Source organism: Centrocercus urophasianus, unplaced genomic scaffold (assembly GCF_019232065.1).
Source record: "Centrocercus urophasianus isolate 14NV4802_14NV808 unplaced genomic scaffold, USGS_Curo_1.0 seq_9, whole genome shotgun sequence".
In the NCBI taxonomy this organism is placed as follows: domain Eukaryota; kingdom Metazoa; phylum Chordata; class Aves; order Galliformes; family Phasianidae; genus Centrocercus; species Centrocercus urophasianus.
Window position 1 is genome coordinate 40,346,551 of NW_024885532.1, and position 24,229 is coordinate 40,370,779.

Consider the following 24,229-nt stretch of genomic DNA (forward strand, 5'->3'; position numbering starts at 1 on the left):
GAATGACCTTCCTTCCAAGAAGCCCAGGGTTTTCCTCTGGCTGAAAGAGCTGCCAAAGACAGATATGAAGCATTTTTGTTTTTTTTAATGGGGATTGTATGGACAGATTCATTCATCAAATCCTGTGTTAAGCCTGAGATAGCTTTTTAAACTTGGAAATGCAAGTCTGGGCATCTTCTAGCGAACTAAAGCTTAATGAATTTTTAAAATTGTCAGCAGGAACTTGCTTATGATCATCTTAATGACTTTAACATCCAAGAGATAGCCACAAGTGGTACATAGTACATTAATTTAAGGTGTGAGTGGGTACACCTCTGATTTGTTTATGCAGCGTATAAGGGGAATGCTTCACAGTTGTAGTGGAAGTCAAATAACCTGTGGCACACTGCAGTCTCCATGCACATTTACAGAAGTTGTATTTCCTCCTGTGAAACGTAGCAATACCAGCAATAACAGCAGCCACAGCAGTACGAAACTTCAGGTCAGGAGTTTCACGCATCATTTAAAAAAAATAAAATTAGATATGTACCATTTACTGCACTTAGTAAAAAATACCAAAATGAAAATGAAAGCATAAGATTTTGTTTAGAAAATATCCAGTTCAATATTACTTTTTTCAGAGACTGTTTGAAGTTGAAAAATTCACCAAACGTTCTCTTTTATTTTGGGAAAAAGATTGCCATGTTTGATATCAAAAGGAAGACTCAAAACTTTTGTGATCAGCTTTTGTTTTCCAACTCTGCTCAAAACTGTTTCAGTTATATGTTGTATTTCTATATAAATTGGTGTCCACTGTCTGACTTAATGCCGACTTTCCAAGAACCAAATCTCTTGTGTGATGTTCTCAAGCTGCCTCTCATGTACAGTTGCAACAAAGTTTGTCAAACAGTTCATGAGATTGAGAAATACTCTTTAGTCTCAGTTTGGATCTTCTTAAATTCATGTTTTCTTCACAGCCGACAAACCCACCTTCCATTCAGGTTGCTATTCTTTCCAACCAATAGTATGAAAGAAACAGGTGGAAGCATACATAAAGTACTCACAGGCATGGAAGATGTGTGAGGCATACTACCAGGCTAGCTGCCATGGAAATCAGTCTTGTCTCCACCAAGACTCCCATCTCCTCCTCCTTCCTTCACCCAACCCACATCCAACTGTCCTCGTCCTCCATCCAGAATTCATATGCTCACTTGCCTGCTCCTTCAGGCTCATGACAGATCCTGCACTTCCTGCTCTCTTGTATGGATGTCCCTACAAAACATTTCCTTGAAGATTTTCTTAAAGAAGGATGCAGCATGCTGCCATTGACTCTTCCTGTGCCCCTTATTAACTTGCTCCCCCTTCTCCAAATATATTCTAATCCAACTACTGTTTGTGGAAACCTTTTCACATTCCCCAAAGCAGGTCTTTTTGCTTGCATACCGTCAACTTGCATACAGTCCAGTGACTTGGGGAACTAATGTGCAAATCAAATGTATAAACATCACATATGCAGGATCTGGTTGTTCTGACAATACCTGAAATAAATCTTCATCATATATCTTGATTACTGTGAAGTATATTGTAACTAAAGTTAAATGAAGTTAAGAAAAATAGATGATCTTCACAGAATCTCCAGGGTTGGAAAAGACCTTCAAGATCATCCAGTCCAACAGAATCACAGATTTATCTTTCTCCAGATAAATTCTCTATAGGCCACTCAATATATTCCTGAATATTGAAGTGCTTAGATTAATAAGCAAAATCATGTTACTGGAAAAAAAAACAGAAATTAAAATCTTATTATTGATCTGTTTCAATATTCGCTAATAAAAAGGCTGAAGATAAGAGGTAGAAAACCCCACTGAGGGAGCAAACTCCCCCACACTGCATTGGTGGAGCAAGTCCAAGACCACCTCATGAGTCTGAATGCGTACAAGTTCACAGGGCCAGACAACATGCAGCCCAGCGTCCTGAGAGAGCTGGCTGATGTGGTTGCTGTGATGCTCTCCATTATATCTGAAAAGCTGTAGCTGTCAGATGAAGTCCCTGGGAACTGGAAAAAGAGAAATATCACTCCCATTTACAAGAAAAGGAAGACCTGGGGAACTACAGGCTGGTGAGCCTCACCTCTGTGCCCTGGAAGATCACGAACAGATACTCCTGGAAGATATGTTAAGGCACATCAGAGACAAGCAGGTGATCTGTGACAGCCAACAGGGCTGCACCAAAGGAAGGTTGTTCCAGATCAATCCGTAGGCTTTCTATGACGATTTACTGTTGTAAATTTGTCATCAACAGCACTGTAGAATGTATGACATGAAAACAACCATGACTACAGTTACAGACTTGATTATTGCCTTCAATAATGACTCTACCAAAAATAACAAGAATTATTACGGCCAATACTTTGCTTTCAGCTTTCAAAATCCAAGATTGCAGCGTAAGATCTAGAAACACTTAACAGTATGAAGTACCTTGCTTAGCACTTCTCGTTGGCTTTGTTGACTCTGTACGTGTAGTAATAAATCAGCATTTTTATTTTCTGATTGCAAGTAAGTTGTACAAAGGATGATCAATGCCTTTAAATTAAAAACAAAATATGAAATAAGCTGAATGTGCAAGAATATCTACATTATAATATCAAAAGAATTAGCTTACACCAAGAATTAGCCCAGAACAAATTGGATCTTGAGAAATTTCTAGCAATTAAGGACAATGGAAGAGTGTGCAGAAAGGATCCTGAAATCTCTTGTTGATTAGTATTTCATATATTCTCAAGACAGTTATGGCACATCAGAGACAAGCAGGTGATCTGAGATAGCCAACAGGGCTGCACCAAAGGAAGGTCGTTCCAGATCAATCTGTAGGCTTTCTATGATGGAGTGATAGCACTGATGGACAAAGATAAGGTGACCAGTGTCACCTACCTGGCCTTCTGCAAGGTCTTTGACAAGGTCACCCACCACAACCTTCTCTCTAAATTGGAGAGACACAGGCTTGAAGGGTGGACAATTCGGTGGATAGGGAACTGGTTGGAAAGTTGCAGCCAGAAGGTGGTAGCCAATGGCTCTATGTACAGGTGGAGGCCAGTAATGAGCACTGTTCCCCAGGGGACTGTCTTGGGTCTGGTATTCTTTAACATATTTATCAGTGACACAGATGATGGGATTGAGTGCATTCTCAGCAAGTTTACTGGTCACACCAAGCTGAGTGGTGCAGTTGATACAGCAGAAGGAAGGGATGCCATTGAGAAGGCTTTGATAAACTTGAGAACTTGGGCCTTTGTGAATATAGTGAGGTTCAACAAAACAAAGTGCAAGGCTCTGCACTTGGGTTGAAGTAATCCCAGATATGTATACAAACTGTGAGAAAAGCTCCTTGAGACTAGGTCTGCTGAGAAGGACACAGAGGCCCTGGTTGATGAAAAACAACCTGAGACAGCAGTGCCTGTAGCCTGGAAAGCCAATGATATCCTGGGTTCCAGCAGAAGATGAGTGGCCAGCAGGGCAAGGGAGGTGATTGTCCCCCTCTGCTCTGCCTTTGTGAGGCCTCAGCTGGAGTACTGCATCCAAATCTGGGGCCCCCAAAACAGTTAAGATAACAGTTAACAGTTAAGAGCTTTTGGAGGAGAGCCACAAAGATATTTCAAGGACTGGAGCACCTCCCCGACAAGGACAGGTTGAACGACCTTGCCTTGTTCAGCCTGGAAAAGAGAAGGCTGAGGGGAGACCTCATTGTGGCGTTGCAATATTTGAAGGGAGTTTATAAACATGAGGGAAACCAGCTTTTTACAAGAGTAGACTGTGACAGGACAAGGGAGAATGGTTTTAAACTAAAGGAGTGGCGATTTAGATTAGATATCAGGAGGAAGATTTTTACTGAGAGAGAGGTGAGGTGCTGGAACAGGTTTCCCAGAAAGATTATGAATGCTCCATCCCTGGAGTTGTTTAAGGCCAGGTTGGATGGGGCCCTGGGCAGCCTGATCCAGTATTAGATCTAGCAGTTGGCAACCCTGCAAGTGGCAGGGGGTTGGAACTTGATGATCTCTGGAGTCCCTTCCAACTCAAGACATTCTATGATTCTGTGGTATCTCATCTCGGTCTTGTAAGAATCCATAGATTATGATCAAAGGAAGAGGCACAAGCAGCTGTCTCCATAAAGGAGCAGAAAAATGTTAAGCTAGAGATAGGATAAAATCTCATGCGTCAATGCTGCCAGCCTAGACATTCACTGCACTGAAGAATATTCTTAGAACAATAAACTATACCATAGACTTTTATATCTACTTATTTAGTATGTAAAAGGCAATTTGTGCAACAAGATGTAAACCAGATAAAGGCATTCAGTACAAATAATTTTTATACGAGGAGCCAAGTGAATTAAGATAATTCACTCTATGGTGCTACAGGGAGAGGAAAATTATAAAAATCGAGATAAATAGACAAGAATAAGATACACTACTGCATATCAAATGTTTTTCACATCTTACTCAAAAAATTGACTGCTCACAGCTCATTCCATGTTTCTGCAAAGAATATACAAAAAACAACTGTACAGACCTTGTATATAGGCATCCTAGAACTACTTTTTAAAGTATAGTCATATTAAAATAATGCTCCAAAATAATGCTCCACAACATTTATGGAAAACAAGATGTATTATTACCTGGCACTGGCTTTGGAACATTTTCAGTTGTTTCAGATTTTCCTCTTCTAATCTATTCCTGCTTATTGTCATTTCATTAACTGCTGCTGTTAGCTTTTCAACAATTAACCCATCCTTTTCTCTTTCAGGTTGGCCATATTTAACAATCTCTTCCTGGTTTTGTTCCTTATTGCTTATCTGGAATTGATAACTCCGAGTTCGCTTCTATAAAACAATAAAATATTTTTAATGAAATTCAATAATTACATCTAAATTTTCAGGTCAAAACAGTTCTACTGAAGTGATTAAGCTAATTTCTATTTTCTTCATCAGGACTTGCTTAGAAAAGATGGCACCTTTGGAAAGGTTTGTATCACTATTCTAAAAGACACTTCCCTTCCTTAGCCTCAAGTTCATCATGTTCAGTGAGAATAACATTTCTAAAACTTACAAGAGTACAGAATTTTTTCAACAATTTTTCTCTGTTGTGTATTTCCCTCGCACTTTGATATTAATTAGCCTCACAAGTGACAAGGTGATTATGATGACTTACTCAAAGCAGTTACCTATAAAAAATGATTTGAGAGAAATGTTACTCTTCGATATAATGAACTCAGTAGGAGATGTGTGTGTATGCCTCAGGATCGGCATTAGCCTTTGACTAAAAGGTGAGTAGCATGCAGTTTGTAGCTCAGTTACTGCAGTAACTGTATTTTTTTTAATCATTATTGTTAATCTTGTGGAAAAATCATTTGCACATTCAGCATCTCTGGAAACAGTCTTGTAGTCCACTCAGTTTCTTCAATTTCTTGTACTCATTAAATAATTCTAAAAAGAAAACTTCAGAAAATAGGTACTGGTGGTATTTGTGAATTCATAGGCAGTGTGAAGAACCACAATCACTATGGTAACTGTTTAAAAAATTATCCATACAGATCCTTCCACTTGGACACAGCAGCACTAATCTTTCAGAAGACTGAAATTCAGAATTAGCTGAAAAATGACACCAATAACCTGCAAAGCGTATATCATGTGAAGAGATCAAGTTGAGCAAGAAAATTTAAATAAAAAAAGTAGTGCTGCATATATTTTATTTCCTTGATAATGACTGCGAAAAGGAATTCTTTCTTTGGACCCCTTCTGATTTCATTGATTGTGTTCTCTTAACTTGTGCTGGATGAAATGGACCACAGGCTGCATATTAAATAAAAAGCCTATATAAGTTGGCAAGTAAATCTAATGTATGTGGCTAACAGATTAAGGTCCCCAACATCTAAGTTATGGAGTTTGACAAGCAAAGATGTCAAAGCATCCTGTGAAATAAAAGTTTTGATTCTGGAAATCAAAAATCTTACAGATGAGAATTTGGACCAAAGATGCAGAACCTATTGATGCTTTAGAAACAATCCATCAAACTTATCATTAATAAACTAGCCTGATGTTACTCGTATGATGTTACAGTTGTGACAAAAGCTGTCTTCAAAGAGAGTTCACTGATGATAGCCATTTGAACTGAACATTTGACAGAAAAATGTGGATGATCATCTTGAGTACTCTACTTCAGTTTGTCTACTTTACAATCAACTTAACATACACCAGCCAATGGATTTGTCAAGTCAAAGACATATTTTTTTCAGCCATTTGTATGAAAGTTCAGTAATAGCAAAAGAATGCTTTCCAGATCTGTAAATGAAATGTAACTGTCATCCTTGGAAATAGTGGATATGGGTAAAGAGTCTCGTAGGAATCATTAAGAACATGTTTCACCAGATTAAGATTCAATGAGCTTAGTCCCACTGGAAAAGAGCATTACCAGTGAACAATGTAATTGGCTTCCCAATGCTTCATTTTGAGCTATTTTGTAGCCCAAATAATATTTAAATTATTTCTTTAAATTTTTTTAAGAGCACAATAGGTCATCAAGAAATCATTAAATGTATTCTTTGTTCTAGAATGGAAATATTTAACACAATAAAAAATATTCTATACAACTAGGTTATATAATAAATACAATAAAGAACTATGTGAACTGGCAAGTAAAAAATGGATCACAGAACCAAGAATGGACTGAGTGGTAACTGAAAGATGAAAACTATGATCAAAAACGTATCAGTAATCCAACAAACACATCTAAGTGAGCTTTTGGAACAGCACAGAGGGATCCAGTTTTTTGTATAAATGAAGTTAATGTTCATTTATGATCCTCAAATAGTGAGGCGATATCTCAGATTTGAGGGAGCTTCATATTTTGACCAAACAGGAGTGAGATGTTCTATCTACAGTGGAAGTTAAATTTCATAACTTGTCATCACAATTATTGTACAAGGACTGCTCTGCAAGTAATGCCTCCCGTTTTTGTTCTGTTGACCCACAGTGTCAGAGTTGAATATTGGTAGGATGGCAGTGGAGGTTGAAATTTCCTGCTAATATTCTGTCAGATTTTGTTGCCATGTGACAGATGAGCAGCAGAATGGCAGTCTGACAAAATGGAGACTTGACATGGAAGTTTGGAGGTGTGAAATTCAATTTCTCAGTGTGGAAAAAATTCCACACTGACATTCATTAATGCTTACTGAATGTTCCTGGAGACCAAACAGTGGATGTGAGCACAGTGAAGCAGTGGGTGGTACGTCACTGCAGTGGCAACAGTGACAGCAGCTCACCTCTGCTGGTGCAGACATTCACAAGTCTGGCGTGCAGGCTCATCTTTGTGCCTGGCAAAAATGCAGAGCTAATGGTGGTGAATATGTTGAAAAATAGTGTTCTGCAGCTGAGAACTATCAACAGTGTTATTGTTCTCTTTGCATCTGTTGCAACTTCCATGGAAATGAATAAGACATTACTTTCAGAGCAACCTACATATGTTAGTAAATAGCATAGACAATAAATCTAAGTCCACAGTATACCTGAAAAATTAAAAAGGAACATGCATTGCTTTTTACAGTTATCTTCAGAGGAAATATCATAGTTTTCATTGCGAGATTTATTTGTATTACATAAGAAAAACAAAATTAAAATAACTGCATGTATCAGTATCTTTCAGTATGGATCTTTCCTACTTAAAATAATGTGTCCATATTATTTTTACGTTTGCTATAAGCTTAGGAGTGTTTAGATTTCAAAACATAGATTAAAATAACTCAAACTGAGCAAACAGCTCATTTAATTCTTGACTTCCTTCTGAAGAAGGAAGGTAGGAATTTTACCTGAAACGAATTACATTTCTCAGACAATAATTTTTGCTGAGCTTCTAAACACATGAGATGATTTTGGAAGATTGTCTTTTCCTCATCCCATTCTCTCAATTTTGCTTCAAATTCCTGAAATACAGCAAAACAAAGTTACTAAGCAGAAGGAAAATTACTCTTTTTCCTTAATCTAAATAATTTATTAATTTTATCATTCTAAGAAAAGCACAGTTCTGTAGCTGATATGTAATATTTCCATAATTTTGGAAAGAAGAAAAAAACCCCAATGATATAAAACAGCCATCCAACCACAAGACAGCCTCTCTGGAAAAAAATAATCTTAGAGGCTGGTAATCTGAAAAAGTTGCGTGGTGAAATAAGCATAGAATTGCAGAATCACAGAATTGCTCAGGTTGGAAAGACCTTAAAGATCATCGGCTCCAACCACAACCCAACCATACTACCCCAACTAACAACCCTCCGCTACATCCTGTTCCTGAGCACCAAATCCAAATGGTTCTTAAACACATCCAGGGATGGTGACTCAACCACCTCCCTGGGAAGCCTATTCCTGTGCTTAAAAATTATTTTTGTAAAGAAGTGTTTCCTGATATCCAAACTAAACTTACCCTGGCGCAGCTTGAGGCCATTTCCTCTCATCCTGTCACCTGTCACCAGTGAGAAGAGATGAACTCCATTCTTGTTGCCATCAGCTTTCAGGTGTTTGAAGTGAGCAATAAGGTCTCCCCTCAGCCTCCTTTTCCCCAGACTGAACAGTCCCAGTTCCTTCAGTCTCTCTCCATAAGGCATATTCTCTAAGCCCTTCACCAGCCTTCTTGCCCTTCTTTGGGCCTGCTCCAGCACCTCAGTGTCTTTTCTGTACTGAGGTGCCCAAAACTGAACACAGTACTTGAGGTGGGGCCTCACCAGTGCTGAGTACAGGGGCATGATTACTTCCCTAGTCCTGCTCACCACACCATTCCTGATACAAGCCAGGATGCCATTGGTCTTCTTGACCACCTGGGCACACTGCTGGCTCACATTCAGCCAACTGTCCATCAGTACACCAAGGTCTCAATCGCTGAATAGAAATGACAAAGTATTTAAAATCACTTCAATTGCTGTAAATCTTACAGTTATGACTATAAAACACCAATTATATTGGAAGGCAGGCAGCTCCTGTGACTTTAAAGAAAAGTAAGAGTAATCAGCATGGGATCAAACCCTTAATAATCAGACAAATATTTTGAGTGCTTTTTTTGGTTGTTCCTTTTCTTGAGCAAAGGAACAGCAGCTACAGTGAATAAATGTTACTTCTTGTAGAATTGTTCAATTGCTGCTTCTGGACTTTTTTCCTAACTTCACCTAGTTTGCACGAACTTTTCAAGAAATGTTATTACAATCAGGTTTTGTTAGTAGTAGTTTTGTGTTTGGGTTTAGACTTATATATAAATAGAATTGTTTTGTATTTATATACATATGCTTGTATTGATAAATATTTGTATTTATATTCCCATTTACACTGCTGGAATTTTTTCTTATATCAGATCTTGTATTCTTGTCACAAATGACTTTAAAGGCAATAGTCTACAAATAAATGGGAGAGCTCCACGGCTAATAAAGTTCTAGCTCTTCTTGTTTGGATGAACAATTAGCAAAATTACAGTATATATGCACGTGGCGGGGGGGTGGAAATTCATGATCCTTGAGGTCCCTTCCAACCCTGGCCATACTGTGATTCTGTGGTTCTCTGATATTGGTTTATACAGCGAAAAGCAAAATGCTCTTATGAGCCTTTATAGGATCTGCCTTTTTCACAATGGAAATGTTGGTCCCAAAAAGGGAGATGAGTTTTTATAATTATCTTAAACTGACATATTCCTCTAATACACACATACATACACAGCTACTGCAATGAGATCAAATGCTTTTCAACATAGATTAATACAAGTTTTAGCTTTCATAATGTGTGCTTTGGTATTTTAAATGAACAAAAAACCTTCAGTTTCACCAAATGTCATACAGATGCAGTTTTGGTCTGCTAAATGAGGACTGCAGGCTTAAGGCCTTACTAAAGGACTGCTGAGTTTAGTAGATTTTCAACACTGACTATTTCCTAAGTACTAGAATTTTCTGTATATATTTCAAGCAATCATTTCTCATACTGCTTAATTAATCAAATGATAGAATTGTCTTACATTATTTTCTCATTTTAATCTTGAATGAGATCATTCTCAAATGAGCTGGATCAGGCAGTATCAGACTACTGGTATGTTTAGTCAATTATCAATGTATAACCCATTTATTGTTCTTGCAGTGGCAGATGCTGGTAGCTCTGCCAAAATCCAAAGCTTAGCAAATTTTCTGATGATAAGGACTCTCCCACGTGGAAAAGACATCATTTATCTGTTATGTAAAGTGACCTGAAGGTGGCAGAAGTTGCCCCTACGTGTTACATCATAACAGGAAGGATAGGCAAGATCAAAACATAGATCCTAAAATACTTTTAAATTGTAATTTAAGTATGAAAGTATTTATAATTGGTCAGCTCTTAAGATTTCATTTGTGGAGTTCTCCAAGTGTTTAAATTGTCTACCATCATAAACATATATAAATCTAAATCACGAGCATCTAAGTCCTCACCATGCTTAAAAGCTATGCAACTAGCTCACACTTAGTTTCTACTGGTATTCTTTTGCTTACTTGCCCTACAGAACCAGGTCAGGGAATGCTTGAAGCACACATTAATTTTTTCATGATCTCTGTAAAGGATGGCTGGAGAAAATACTGATTTTTTTTTTTCTGATCCTTCTATGCTACATCAGACTAGAGGATAGACTGTTCTCCAAGTACAGGAAACACTCAGTTTAATAATCTTCTCTCCAAACAGAATTTGAACCAGCATCTCCTCATGTTAATTTTCTACATAATCAACTACACGCTGTTTTTCAACAGTTTCTAGAATTTCTCTTCTGGAAGTTGTTTCATTTTGCAAAGAAAATGTACTGGCTAAGTAAGAAAGCAGAAGGAAAAATTAATAGAGCTAGAGATTATATTGCTCAGTCCTATGTTTCTGTGCCAGTGAATGTACCGTAAGAGTATTCGAGGAGAAGCTGCCATGTGGAATCTCACTCTGTAAGTGCCAATTTTCTGTGCTGGGTCAGTCTCCCATTGGCTCAGTAAATATTTCACTACTCAGCAGATAATAATGGAACTTCAAACTCTTGAGAAGTCAAGGCTGGGAATTCTGATAAGAGATCAGCATCTTACTGTATCCAAGAATGAGTCAGCTAAAATACTTTCTGTGTCTGGTTGAACAGAGAATATGACTGAGTCCTACCCTCAGCATCACAGATTACCTGGTTCCCCACTCAAAATGTTGGGTTCTGCAGACTGTATTTTTAAGTGCCTTATCCTTGCTGATGTGTGACCTAGGGAGACTAAGCACTGAAGTCAAAGCTGTGGATGGCCTCAGACATGTAAGTGCTGACAGGATGCGTCTATAACAAACAGTTTTTCAGTCTTAAATCCTTATTCTATCTAGCCCTACACAATAGAAGTTGTCCTGAAGTCTGTAAGACTTATGTTAATGGTAGATATCATGTGACAAAATCCTGCTCATGCAAAAACTCTCATGCCTAAACAGATGATACTCTCCAGTACGCTTACAGGAAGTAAAATTTATTTATCAATACGTTTATGAAGCAAATGATGTATGTTAACTCATAAAACTAACAACAACACTAATAAAACAGCGAAAGAACAAAACTTCAGTATCAAACTATGCACCTTTTCTTACGTGTCTTTTGTAGAAGAATCAGATATTTGGAGTTTACAGCTGTAACCAAGAAATTAATTCTAGAGGCATACTGAAAATAGAGGGTGGTAACAAAATATTCTTACCTCCAGTTTCTTCTTTAAGTTGTTCAGAAGAACTGATGTCTCTAGGCTTTCTTTACTTATTTCTCTACTTCGATGATTTTTTTGTTTTAATAGCTTGTTATAACTACGTGTCAGCTTCAAAAACTAAAAATAAAAGCAGAGGGGGACAGAATCTGTCAAGGATGACTGCGTGACCAAAGTTCTCATTAAACTAGAGTTGCCTAGTGCAAGTTCAACATTCTAATATTTAATCAATACAATGAAGAAGCATTTAATAAAATGAATTTCTTGGAGATGAACTAAGCTCTCCCTCAAATGTAAACTAACATTTCAAGTAGGTTCATTTAACAACTACTTAATTATGCTGAAGATTTCTATGGCACCATTACCCATAGTGTCACTGCCTCTGTGCTTATGTGAAATTTTTACACTTGTTTACTGCCATCTTGTGTTAACAATTTTAAAGGGTGCTTCATCAACCAAAATGAAGGATTATCACTAAAATATTTTAGGCTTGCGCATTTCCTTTCTATAATGGAATTTGATGAAAGGTTATGCATGGGGTGATTCCTTTCTTCTGGAATCGTGGAGTTCCAAAGAGCATCTTTGAGAATTAGACCCCAAATACTGTTCTGCCTATTGATCTTGCTATGAAAGCATGGCTTAGGTGTCAAAGGCAAAGTCAGGAAGGTATCAGCAGAAGTACAGGATTCTTCAGAAGTGTGGTCACTGAACAGTTTGCTACTCTACATCAGCCTGAGGAGGGCTCTGCTATTCAGAGTTAGAAAGAGCTGCCCTCAAATGCTTATACATTTCACCTCTCTCATCTCAGCATACACTGAGAGGAATCGTATTCCAGGAGTGTTTAATTCCTTCCATCCTAAAGGATTCCTTGCATTCCTAAAGGGAGCATGACGCAGCTCAGACTTGGACATTAAATTCTAAAGGCACTTAATTGCTAAAGTGCTTAGAACAAGAATGGATTCTCCTTCTTGTGCCAAAGGTTTTCTGCCATTTTCAAATTGAGAGTAACTAAGTATCACTATAGGAAAAACAAAACAAAATTAAATTAAAAAAACAAAAAGAAAACCAGAAAATAATTAAGATGAATCCCTGAAGTTTTTGCTATTGAAGTATAACAAAATGCTATACATGTGAATGAGTGCAAAAGTGTGGTTTAAGAGTTTCAGATTAGCTATCAGGAGCTATTTCTCTAACACAAAATAATACTTTATTGCAGTCAACTGGAATATAAACCTTCTGTGGGAAGGTTGCTCGTTAAACAGTTGCTCATATTAGTATCAAGGGTAAAAAGCACCGAGGACTACAGAAGAATTGTTATCATAGAGAAATTTGTTCTGAATAGTCTAAATACTGTTAGGGAGAGCTAGAAAAAGCAGCCCTTTCTATTTCTGTCAAGATTAGGAAGGAACAAAAATTGCAAGGGATTTTAAGACAACATCTGCACAGAGAGATACAATGATGTCAATATTAACATGCTATTTATGCAAAATTAAATGGCAGCTCTTAAGGATGTACATTGTTAAAGGAGGTATAATGTTCAAGTGAAGATAAGAACCAAAAGAAGGGAGAGAAAGGATCACAGAATCACAGAATCACCAAGGTTGGAAAAGACCTACAACATCACCCAGTCCAACCATCCACCTACCACCAGTAGTTCTCACTACACCATGTCCCTCAACACAAAATCCAAACGAGACATCTTTGAAATAAATTCTATATTTATTGGCTTGATGGACTGTAGGTGATAAGTGTTATCACCTTTAAGTGAAAATAATGATTCCCAATTTAGACAATTTAAGAATTCTGTGGTAAGTGTGATGACTGGAAAGTTTTAATTACACTTACTCTTTGGTAGAATAATTCAATGCAGGAAACAGTAGAATAGCAGGAAAAACAATGTAGAGATGTGGACATGAACTTGTTAAAAACAGAATCAGAATAGTTTGGAATTTGTTATGGATCTGAATTCATAACTGAAACGAAAAACTAATGGTGAACAAAAGCACAGACACAGAGCAACACATACAAAGCCAAAACAACTCCACAAAGCCAGGCTACTCTGGTTTTACTGCTGTGTTCCCTTGTGGAAAGTTATCAGACTTCTTTAATAACCCCTGTAAACCAATCAAACTAATAACAGAAAAAAGTCTATAGCAAAGTAGTGGCAAGAGCAGTTTAAATCTCAAAATTCTTAATGTGCATCCAAATCATATTAGCATGAATCTAATTATGTGTTTTATTGAGGTTATAGGTTAGTAGTCCATAGTCAGAAATTTAAATACTTGTCTTCACATCAAAATGCATCCAAAGAGTTTGTATGTCTCAGTACAGGACAATGGAGACAGGTTAGAAGCCACAGTCAGCATCATTTGTATTACACAATTCACACAGAATCACACACAGAAACACCAAGGTTGGAAAAGACCTACAAGATGATCCAGTCCAACCTTTCACCCATCACCAATAGTTCTCACTACACCATGTCCCTCAACACAGAATCCAAACGTTCCTTGAACACCTCCAGGGTCAGTGACTCCACCACCTTCCTGGGCAGCCCATTCCACTGCCTGACCACTCTTTCAGAAAAGCAGCATTTCCTAACATCCAGCCTAAATCTCCCCTGGCGCAGCCTGAAGCCATTCCCTCTGGTCCTATCACCAGCTACACGAGAGAAGAGGCCGACCCCCAGCTCACTGCAACCTCCCTTCAGGAAGTTATAGAGAGCAATGAGGTCTCCCCTGAGCTTCTTCTCCAGGCTGAACATTCCCAGCTCCTTCAGCCTCTCCTCATAAGCCCTGTGTTCCAGACCCCTCACCAGCTTTGTTGCCCTTCTTTGAACACGTTCCAGGGCCTCAATATCTTTCTTGCAGTGAGGGGCCCAAAATCCATAAAGGTGTGTCTATACCATAAGACACGTATGAGTTTTTTATAATGCAATCAGAAAATAACAAAACTGATATTTTTCTTAGTTGAGATTTAAGTGCACAAAGCTGAGTTTCGTAATTCTGAGCCATTTTGCAGTTAGTTTTCTGTAAGTTTTCCAGTTGCTGACAAAGTAGTTAAAACACACCACAAAGCCAGATTGCAGCAATCAATCTGCATATTATATGATGAATTAATGATAAAACTATGTGAGTCTGTCATGAAAGATCCCTTAACGAAGCATTTCTGACCCAACTATAGAAATGAGCTGCTGTGCCCCAACATAAGAATTTTGCTTGAATTGTTTACATCTTGAATTATCTGAGATTTTCACAGAGACATGGGAAATATGACAAAGAGCCTACAAGATACCTAGTTGTTTTTGGAGAGGCAGCTGAAAGCCAGTTGCAATGTGCTAAAATATTTCAGATAACATCTGTGTGTGGGCAAATGGATTGATGCTTTAAGGACTGGCTAGCTGAATTATTCTCTTGGCTCCTTTGACTGCAATGACAAAGGCCAAGTTCCTACAGTTGTTTGTTAGGGAGAGAGAGATCCATTTCAAGACTCCCACTGGCTCCTAGCACACATGAGGACACCCACATGTAAACACCTAACACCTAACTTCAGATGTCTTGCAATGGAGCTGAATGTCGTGCCAGGATTCACCGATACTTCTGAGACAGTACTCAGCACACACGACTTGAACTGCAGTTGATGTCAGATCCGCTGGTGCCTTCAGTTTGAAATTAACATTCAATGCCAGTACAGCATGTGAAATGATAAAAATGGTGTATAAATATGAATTACAGTGACATAATTTTGTCAAACTTTTGGAACTGCATTTTTCCATTTAAAATTTCTGATTAAAGTAGAAGTATTGTCATCTAGGAAAAAAAATCAAATTATCTTTTCAAAGCTAATCTGAGAATACTTGATTTAAACTTTAAGGAAATAAAAGAAATATGGGACTTTGAATGACATTTTTACAATCACTTTTCAGAACAGAAGCCCACTTTAAATCAAAATAGTAAGGATAATTTGTGACCTCCAAAGAGTTTGCTATTTTTGCATGGTAGATCAAATAAGCCTACAAACAGAGCATTGTGATCACACTACTCACTTCTTCACAGGATATAAACTTTTTTACAGATCTGATATTTTCAAATACCTCTTGACCTTTTTGATCCAGTTTGCTTTGGGCACTTGCTGATTCTTGATGCTGGATATCCATCCGTGCTTTGAAAGCTTTCATCTTCCTTTCCCATTCTACTTTCTTGCTGTTTACTATGATGACAGTTTGATGCAATACATCCTGAAGAGCAGCTTCACATGAAGAGGCTCTGTAACAATAATAATGAGAAAAACCATTTTTTTTTAAATACAGGGTGAGGGAGAAAACAAATTTGTAGTAACATTGCTAAGACTTCATTTTACTTCTGATGGAAGTAGCCATTTTTCAACATCAGAAAGGAAAGCAATGGAAAAGTGATACTTTCAAAACTTAAATCATAAGCTTGCCTGAAGTCCAAATCTGAATATTCAGCATATTCCTGGCTTTTTGCCTAGCATAAATAGTGCTTGATATCCTCTCGCTCCCTCAGAGACAAAGTGTTGTATGAGCATAAGTTGAGTAGAAAGTATACAGGCTGAAGCTCCAAGAAAAAGAGCAGGACAATATCAAGTTGCTTATGGGCACAGGACTTCCTACTAAGTGTTGAGCAATGGTGGAAAAAGAGTTTACTGGAGGAAGTTACTAAACAGCTAGCTTGAAAGCTAGTCACTATGCTTGATTGCTGGTTCAACACTTACACTCTATTTTCCTGTTGTGGAAAATGAACTTAAATAAAGAGGCTTCTATAACACTACCCATATTTAATACCACCAGGATGCACAGAAATGAGGGCGTTTTGAAAATGACCTTGTTTTGGGGAGACCATAAACATTGGAAATTTTCCAAACTTAAGAGGCTAAGTTTTGATCACGTCCTCTGCAGTACAACTTCACTGTCAGGGATGGAACATTTTTTGCATTGCTGCTTTAGGAATATGATGTATCATAAGGAATAAAATGATGGTATATGGCTAATACATGAGATATCAGCAACTTAAAGCAGTCAAAGATACTCTTAGTCATCTTCTTGTACTTATATGGGAGCAATAAATCAGATGGTATATACCATTTAGCAGACACATAAAAAGCACCTGAACTTTAACATGGAGATTTCTTTATTCCATATAAATTCAAACTTTGTATTTGATAATGAGTATTAGTAAAAAATGAAATAAGAATGATAACAAATTTAGTCAGGGATACTTTCTTTGCAAGAAATTGCACAATTTTTTCAGCACTCCAAAAATTTCCATTTGTAGAAATGCCTATTTTACACCTACATTCTACAGTTCTTCTGGGTATATGAGATTTTTTCCCTAAGTGTTTTGGGGGCTTTATTGCCCAATAAACTCAATCGTTTTATGAACTGTGTTTCTCTCCATCTGTGAATTTACAGCTGGCATTTCAGAATGGCAGCCTCTATATAAGTCGGGATCTTTCTAAAACTTGTGGATCTATTCAAATTTCGATGAAACATTCCAGTTAGGAAAAAGAAAATGACAATATAATTAAATAAAACTTTTTACTGAAATATTTCTAACAGTTTTATTTTTCCAACGTACTGCTTTGTATCCTTTTAAGATGGGATTCTGGTGTTTTGTGAAAAGGAAGAGGAGACAATGCACACTCTTGCCTAATTCCTTTACGTTAAATAAAGAAGGGGAATTTCATTCCATTAACATTTAGAGCTATTTTTGGACCACTACAAAGACTGAGCTGAAATGGCATTTATCTCACTGAAGTGAAGGAAAATCTTTCACTGATTGTTTTCAACCAGTGAGCAATGCATTGAGTTTTTAACCTTTCGAGGCGCAGCATCTCATTCATTTCCTTTTTGGTAAAGCTCTACTTTCCACACATTTTATTAGTGGCATCTGTTATCTATAGGCCCCTTTCTCATATTAGTTAACAATTTTTTTTGTTTAACTTCCTTTTGTATCTTTCTTTTTCCTATTATGGTTTTAATTAAAGTTTTCTATATGCTTGTTTGTTTTAAATAGATAACATTTATAAACTGCCCGCTAATACAGTTTATGACTTTCTTTTGGTCTACCTTTATCTTATCTTTGGCACATATTGGGAAGTGTTGAAATGTGTCATCAGTAGCCACTCTTGTCTTACCTTGGCCACGAAAAAAACCTCATTTAAAATCCTCAAATTACTCCTTTTAGTGCTATTATCTCACCATTATGAAAATCATTACGAAAATGTCTCCATTTTCCCTCTGCAACGATTTAGAGATTAGTTACTCAATTACTGCTGTATCTACATGAAAGTACAAATAAATCGTGGTGTTTTTTTCTGCAGTGTCATCTGTCTCCCTCTTAAGTCAATAGCTTGTACTGTTAGTAAACACCTGTTTGCTCTTCCCTTTTTTCTGTCACAGTGCCTATTCATTGTACTCTTGTTCATGTAAACTTCATAAAATTGAAGTTTAATCTAAATTTAATTTCAGTTTCCTCATACTGCTGGATGATTTTCAAGCCTCTTATTACTTTTATTCTTTTGGTTCCTAAAACGAGCAATTGTATTCTTTCATAAATTTGATCATCTAAGATGATGAAAAATGTATTGTAATCTATTACTTTTCACTATAATATATTTAGCAGTCTGATAAGCATCTCTTCTCTTAAACAAATCTAAGCGTGGTGTCACTGTTTTGAGTTTTCCTCTTAAAAATATTATCTCAACTAATCTTTCTAAAACTAAGTAAAAGAACAATAACTGGTGACTATTTAATTCACACACGCTTAAAAGTTACCAACTCTCTTGACTGGTACCCTATCTCTTGATATGGTACACGCAGTTGTGTGGCAAATGCCTCTGTGACTGCCTATCAGGTTTGCAGTCATTAATATCTGTGGGGCGACAGTCTGAAAAAGTGAGCCACTTCCTTTATGAATTCTCTACCATTTCCTAGCTCTCTTTCCCCTCCTTCCAAGTGTACCCATCAGTCAGTAATTTATGAAATAATTGCCATAGATTTGGTCACAGAGACAAAAAAAAGCCAGTGCAGCATTTGCATAATGTAGCAGCAACATGCAGAAGAGTTAATGACAAAGCACAGAGCAGCAGGCATGTAACCACTCTGTCCTAAAGGGTGCTGGTGAGGATTTCAATATCCAAAATTAGCACAGGATACCATTTCGTGTCATGTACTTTGCAATCTGGCAGATTTTTTTGGAGTGGACATTGTAACTAAGAACGTGCCAAGCAATTAGGAACTCTTTTAGCAGAACCCAACTAATCAAACACAAACTGAACCATGGACTCAGAGGTTATACTGTCTTTGTTTCAGCTGGGACAGAGTTGGTTTGTTTCACAGTGTCTGCTATGGTGCTGTGTTTTGGTTGTAGGAGAAAAATAATGTTTGATAACACAACATTTCTAGTTGTTGCTAAGCAGTGTTGTAAAGTGCCAAGACTGTTCCAGTTTCTCCTCTCCTACAAATGGCTGGGGGTGGGTACAAGAAGCTGGGAGGGGACAGAAACAGGACGGCTGACCTAAACTGGGCAAAGGGACATTCCATACCACATGACATCATGTGGAAGGAGTTTTGAAAGGAGTGGGAGTTCATCATGCTCCCTTCCATTGCTGAGGGTGCTAGCTGGGCATTGGTTGGTGGCTGGTGAGCAATAGCTTGTGCATCACTTGCTATATACACACATAAAAATATGGATATATTTGTCCTGTTATCCTTTGCCTTTTCTCTATTTTAGCAAATAATTTTATCTCAACCCATGAGTTTACTTCGTTTTTTTTCCCCTGTTCTCTGGGGGAGTTGAGTGAATGACTGTGCTGTGTTTAGGCATCTGCCAGGTTAAACCAGCACATCCCTAATGCCTGTGAGCCTTCAGCTGCTGAGTTTGCAGCCAGTGCACCACTGAAGAGCAGTACGGGTACTCACATGTGCCTCTGCTCTAAATGGCTATGGAAAACCGGCCCTAATATAAGCATACATTTTACTCCTTGTAGTTGATGTCAATACCTAGAGGAAACATTGGGATTTCTTTCAAGTTAACTATCTGTTTGAAATAACAAAGGCAGTGGATAAAAATGTCCCTGCTGTAAATGTTTCTGGTAATCTTTCACTTCCTCACTGTTCAACCAGCTTCCTGACTGTCAGCCCTCCTGATACCTGTGCAGACACACCAAAATCTTCTGTCTGTAGGTTCTGCTCAGAGTCAAGCACTGGCCTCACACATTCTGTACTCCATATCTTGCATGCTCAACTTCTGAGTGTAGTGCACTAAGAAGAATTCCTTTACATGGAAATATGTTTACTGAGGGTTTTTGGTGCTTAAAAGTGCATACATAATAATCGTGACAATTGCTAAAGAAATTCAAATCTTGGAAAACTTGCCATTATCAGTATTAAGCGAGGAAAGATTTTATAAATACTTTAAAAAATCTTTATGTTTTTTAATGTTAGTAATCTTATAAAATTTAATATCATTCATAGAATGACCGGAACAAAAAAGCAAGCAAGTAGCAAGCAACAGCACGATACAGTACAAGAAAGACAGAGAGCTGTTGGAGAGGGTCTGGAGGAGAGCCACAAAGATGATCAGGGGGCTGAAGCACCTCCCCTACAAAGACAGGATGAGGGAGCTGGTCTTGTTCAGCCTCAAGAAAAGCAGGCTGCGGGGTGACCTCATTGCAGCCTGCCAGTACCTCAAGGGAGCCTAAAACAGGAGAGGAATCAACTCTTTGAAAGAGTAGATAACAGCAGGACAAGGAGAAATGGTTTTAAGTTGAAGGAGGGGAGATTTAGGTTGGATGTCAGGGGGATATTGTTTACTATGAGTTGGTGAGACACTGGAACAAGTTGCCCAGAGAACGCTGTGGATGTTTCCTCCCCAGAGACATTCAAGGCCAGGCTGGGTGGGGCTGTGAGCAACCCGGTCTAGAGGGAGGTGTCCCTGCCTTTAGCAGGGGTTGGAACTGCATGATTCTAAAGGTCCTTTCCAACTCAAACCACTCCATGATTGGTGGCAACATGTCAGGGAACAATGAGCAGGGACTCTGCTATCTGATTTTAGCCTTCATAAATTGGTACTTTCTCTGTTGTGCATCATATAGATTATCTAAACATTGCTGTTCAACTCCAAATGTGATCTCTAGCCTGGACCACCTGATTACCATTCCAGATCCACCATGGCTGACATCCTTTCCTCTCGGGTTGTTTCACCTATTCTTTTGAGATCAACTCCCACAAGACAAGTTCTGCAGCTGTTGCTAGAAATTTTTCTTGCAGCAATTATTGCAAGTTTCATGAACCTAGAACTGCCAGTATAGAAAATGGACACGTTGAAGGAAAAAATCCCATCTGAAGCAGCTTCTCAGTCTCTCAATTTTCTCCTTTTCATCTTTCTCTGCTTCCTTACCTAGATCCTTTAGGTACATTCACAACTAAAAAAGGAAAGCTGTACCTGAAGCTGTAGATTACTGCTTCTGTTCTTACTTCCAGAGCTGCTCTGTATCATCACTGTAGCATTATGCACATCACTGCATAAAGATGCACTCAGCAGTTATCCCCAACTACTAGCACAGAAGGACTAAGAGCTGCTGTGCCTATTATTTTAATCCCTTTGGTGTTTTGAAGGCAGTGGTTATTACACTCCCTCAGAATATGACCAATCATATGGTGTGAGAATTATGCAAATTTTAATTTCATCACTGGAGGTGGAAGGTGGGAAACTCTGGCATGTTTTGTTTAATATAGGATCAGGTGAAAACACAGGGAAAAAGTTTTCCCATGAAGGGAAGAAGGATGGGGATTTTACTCATAAGCATTCAGCACTCCTACACTGCTGACTGCGTACAACAAATGCATTCCTCCCACATGGAACCAATGACTTGTATTTAAGCAAGTGGGAACTACTCTGTTGCATTTACTATGAAATGGCTCAAAACACTGTAAAGTAATGCATTTTTAAAGAGATGCAGGCAAACTCTTAGTCCTTTTACTCTATTTCCATAATAGTGAAAACAGAGATGATTCATATTCTGCTGTCATTAATGACTATTTATCTGCATGTCAAATGTGTGTATTTCCAAATTTAGAAAAAAACAAATCCTGTTCAACCAGCTTTTATTAAAGCTTTCTTCAGCCAGAAGAAGGTGTGGGTGAATATATGTGCTTCTATTACTTTAAGAAGTACTTTTACACTCAACATGTGCCTCATTAGCTAGACCGCTTCTTGGTAAGAACGATATGAAGAACCATGTGATATGACATATGGAGAAGTGTTCTTTACCTTGCTCTGTTCCTTGAGCAGGCTGGATGATATGAGACCCTACATCAAATCTCACCCATGGTTTGTGCTGTATTTTTTTTCAGATTAAAGCAACTCGATTTGGATGATGTGGAAAAAAAGATGAGTGTGTTGGGAAGGGAAATGTGCTTAATGTTTGGCAGAACAATTTTGGTTATTGTATGTGAAAAATAAAACTACAGCTTGAACAACCAACAACCCTGTTTCTAATAGTTTTGAATGTTTTAAGTGCTGTGATATTTAAGTTTATACTGCTGTAGCCTAGCAACTTCAAGAATTTTTGAAGACCATTCAAAATGAAAATTCTTAACATCTTAATAAAACCCATTTTTCATTGTTTTCTTTTGTTTAGGTATGCAGATTTTAAGGATTTAAATAAATAAAAGTAGAAAATTAAAGCTCTGAACTGTGTTGTCTTAGGTATCAGTAGCCTCCTTACACCTTGCCCAAAAAGGATAAAAGAATGTTTGCTTCCGAGATCATCAGTATTTTGTTTTACATCCTTAATAAACCCACACAATTCAATTGCATTATGCATTTAACCTCCAGACAGTCTTTACTTACTTAGTGAGAGTCTGTTCTTGAAATACTTTTGAGCCCTGCTCCATATTAAAGCCTTGTTAACCTGTTGGAACAGCAGAAATCATTTAATTCAGATTCTCTCAAGTGTGCTTGTACATAGCAAAGCAGTACATATGGGATAGTTCAGTGCTTTCCCTTCAATTTCTGTGATTCTTCCATGCAAACAACAGTAGAAGAGAAATGATTACAGACTGCAATGGGCAACATGAAAGCTTCAGGAGTAAGTTCAGGTCTCTCAGCAGCTGCTACACTTGATGCAGCAGTGAGATAGTTGAGGTGCTGCTGGCTTGAAGATACCACTGGATTTCCATGAGGAATTTGGTTTGGATCATTCTCTGCTAGTGATATCAGTGATCTGCTCCAAAACACACGAATGTAAATTTGCCACAGTTTCATGGGTGCAGTCAGCAGCCATTTCTCCAGTGTCATAGTGCAGAGGTCAAATTCCATCTCTTCATAATTAAGTTATACTGGGCCATAATTGCTCTCAAACACATTTTTGGACTCACAGTGACTATTTGTTGCCATGTGCAGCAAATGCAGCATGGGGACACACAGCACTCAAGCGTCTTGGTGGCAAGGACAGAGTGTGATTCTGGGAACAACCTGGTCTGTGTGTCCGAAGGAACAGAGACCTGGAGAAAGCCTGGGTGCGTGCAAGGACAGGAACCTGTCACGGACTCTCAAGAGGATGGATATCAGCGCATACAGGTGTGTGAACACCACTGCATGGCACCAGAGCCACAGGACCTCTGATTCCACAGAGGACGGGCACCTGAGGTGACACAGGTACAGGATCACCATCCTTGGATCCACCTTGGTACCACAGAATCACAGAGGTTGCAAAAGAGCACTAAGATCACCATGACCAACCATCAGCCCACCCCACCATGCCCACACACCGCATCCCTCAGTGCCACATCTCCACGGTTCCTGAACACCTGCAGGGATGGCGGCTGCACCACCTCCCTGTGCCAATGCCTCGTAACTCTTTCTGAGGAGTGTTTCCTAATATCCAACCTTAACCTCCCCCGGTGCGACTCGAGCCCATCACCTCTCGTCCTATCACTGTTACGTGGGAGAAGAAGCTGACCCCAGCTCACCACAACCTCCTTTCAGGTGGTTGTAGAGAGCGATAAGGTCTCCCCTGAGCCTCCTCTTCTCCGGACCGAACAATCCCAGTTCTCTCAGCCGCTCCCCATAAGAATTTTGCTTCAGACCCCTCACCAGCACCTGGGGTGACACAGCAGAGCTGTGGCTCCAAGAGGGAGCGGCACTTGAGGCGACCCAAGCACCGCGGACGCGCCGATCCGGGACACCCCTGCATGAACGAACACGGCGGAGCTCCCCGGACCCTCAGCGGAGCCCTCCCCGCCCGTTACCTGCCGCTCCTCCCGCAGCCCCCTCCGCGGGCTCCTCAGGCTCCGTGGCCGCAGCACAGCCCCTCGGCCCGCTCGCTCCCGCCTGCCGCCCTCCCCGCCCGCTTTGCGCCGCTGCCCTTGCCGCGGGGAGCGAGGCGGGGATAGAGCGGTGCCCGTGAGGAGAGCGCCGGGACGGAGCTGGGGCAGAGCTATGGATTATGAGCACTGTTTTTAAAATGTAAGATTAAAATAA

General features: G+C 38.8%; 1 protein-coding gene across 3 annotated transcripts in view; it reads right to left on the reverse strand.

The window, feature by feature from the left end:
* The window catches only part of DEUP1 (deuterosome assembly protein 1), an 85,567-nt gene that overhangs the window by 9,824 nt on the left and 51,514 nt on the right, over positions 1 to 24,229 (reverse strand). For 2 of the 3 annotated variants that reach the window (XM_042838816.1, XM_042838814.1), the window contains exons 2-5: positions 15,814 to 15,985; positions 11,718 to 11,840; positions 7,833 to 7,946; positions 4,648 to 4,851 (exon numbers count right to left, since the gene is read on the reverse strand). In XM_042838816.1, coding sequence (XP_042694750.1) covers positions 4,648 to 4,851; positions 7,833 to 7,946; positions 11,718 to 11,840; positions 15,814 to 15,897 — 525 coding nt within the window. In that variant the 5' untranslated portion in view covers positions 15,898 to 15,985. Of the gene's footprint in view, positions 1 to 4,647; positions 4,852 to 7,832; positions 7,947 to 11,717; positions 11,841 to 15,813; positions 15,986 to 22,597; positions 22,653 to 24,229 lie in introns of those variants that run through there. The other variant, XM_042838813.1, reaches the window with a different exon arrangement.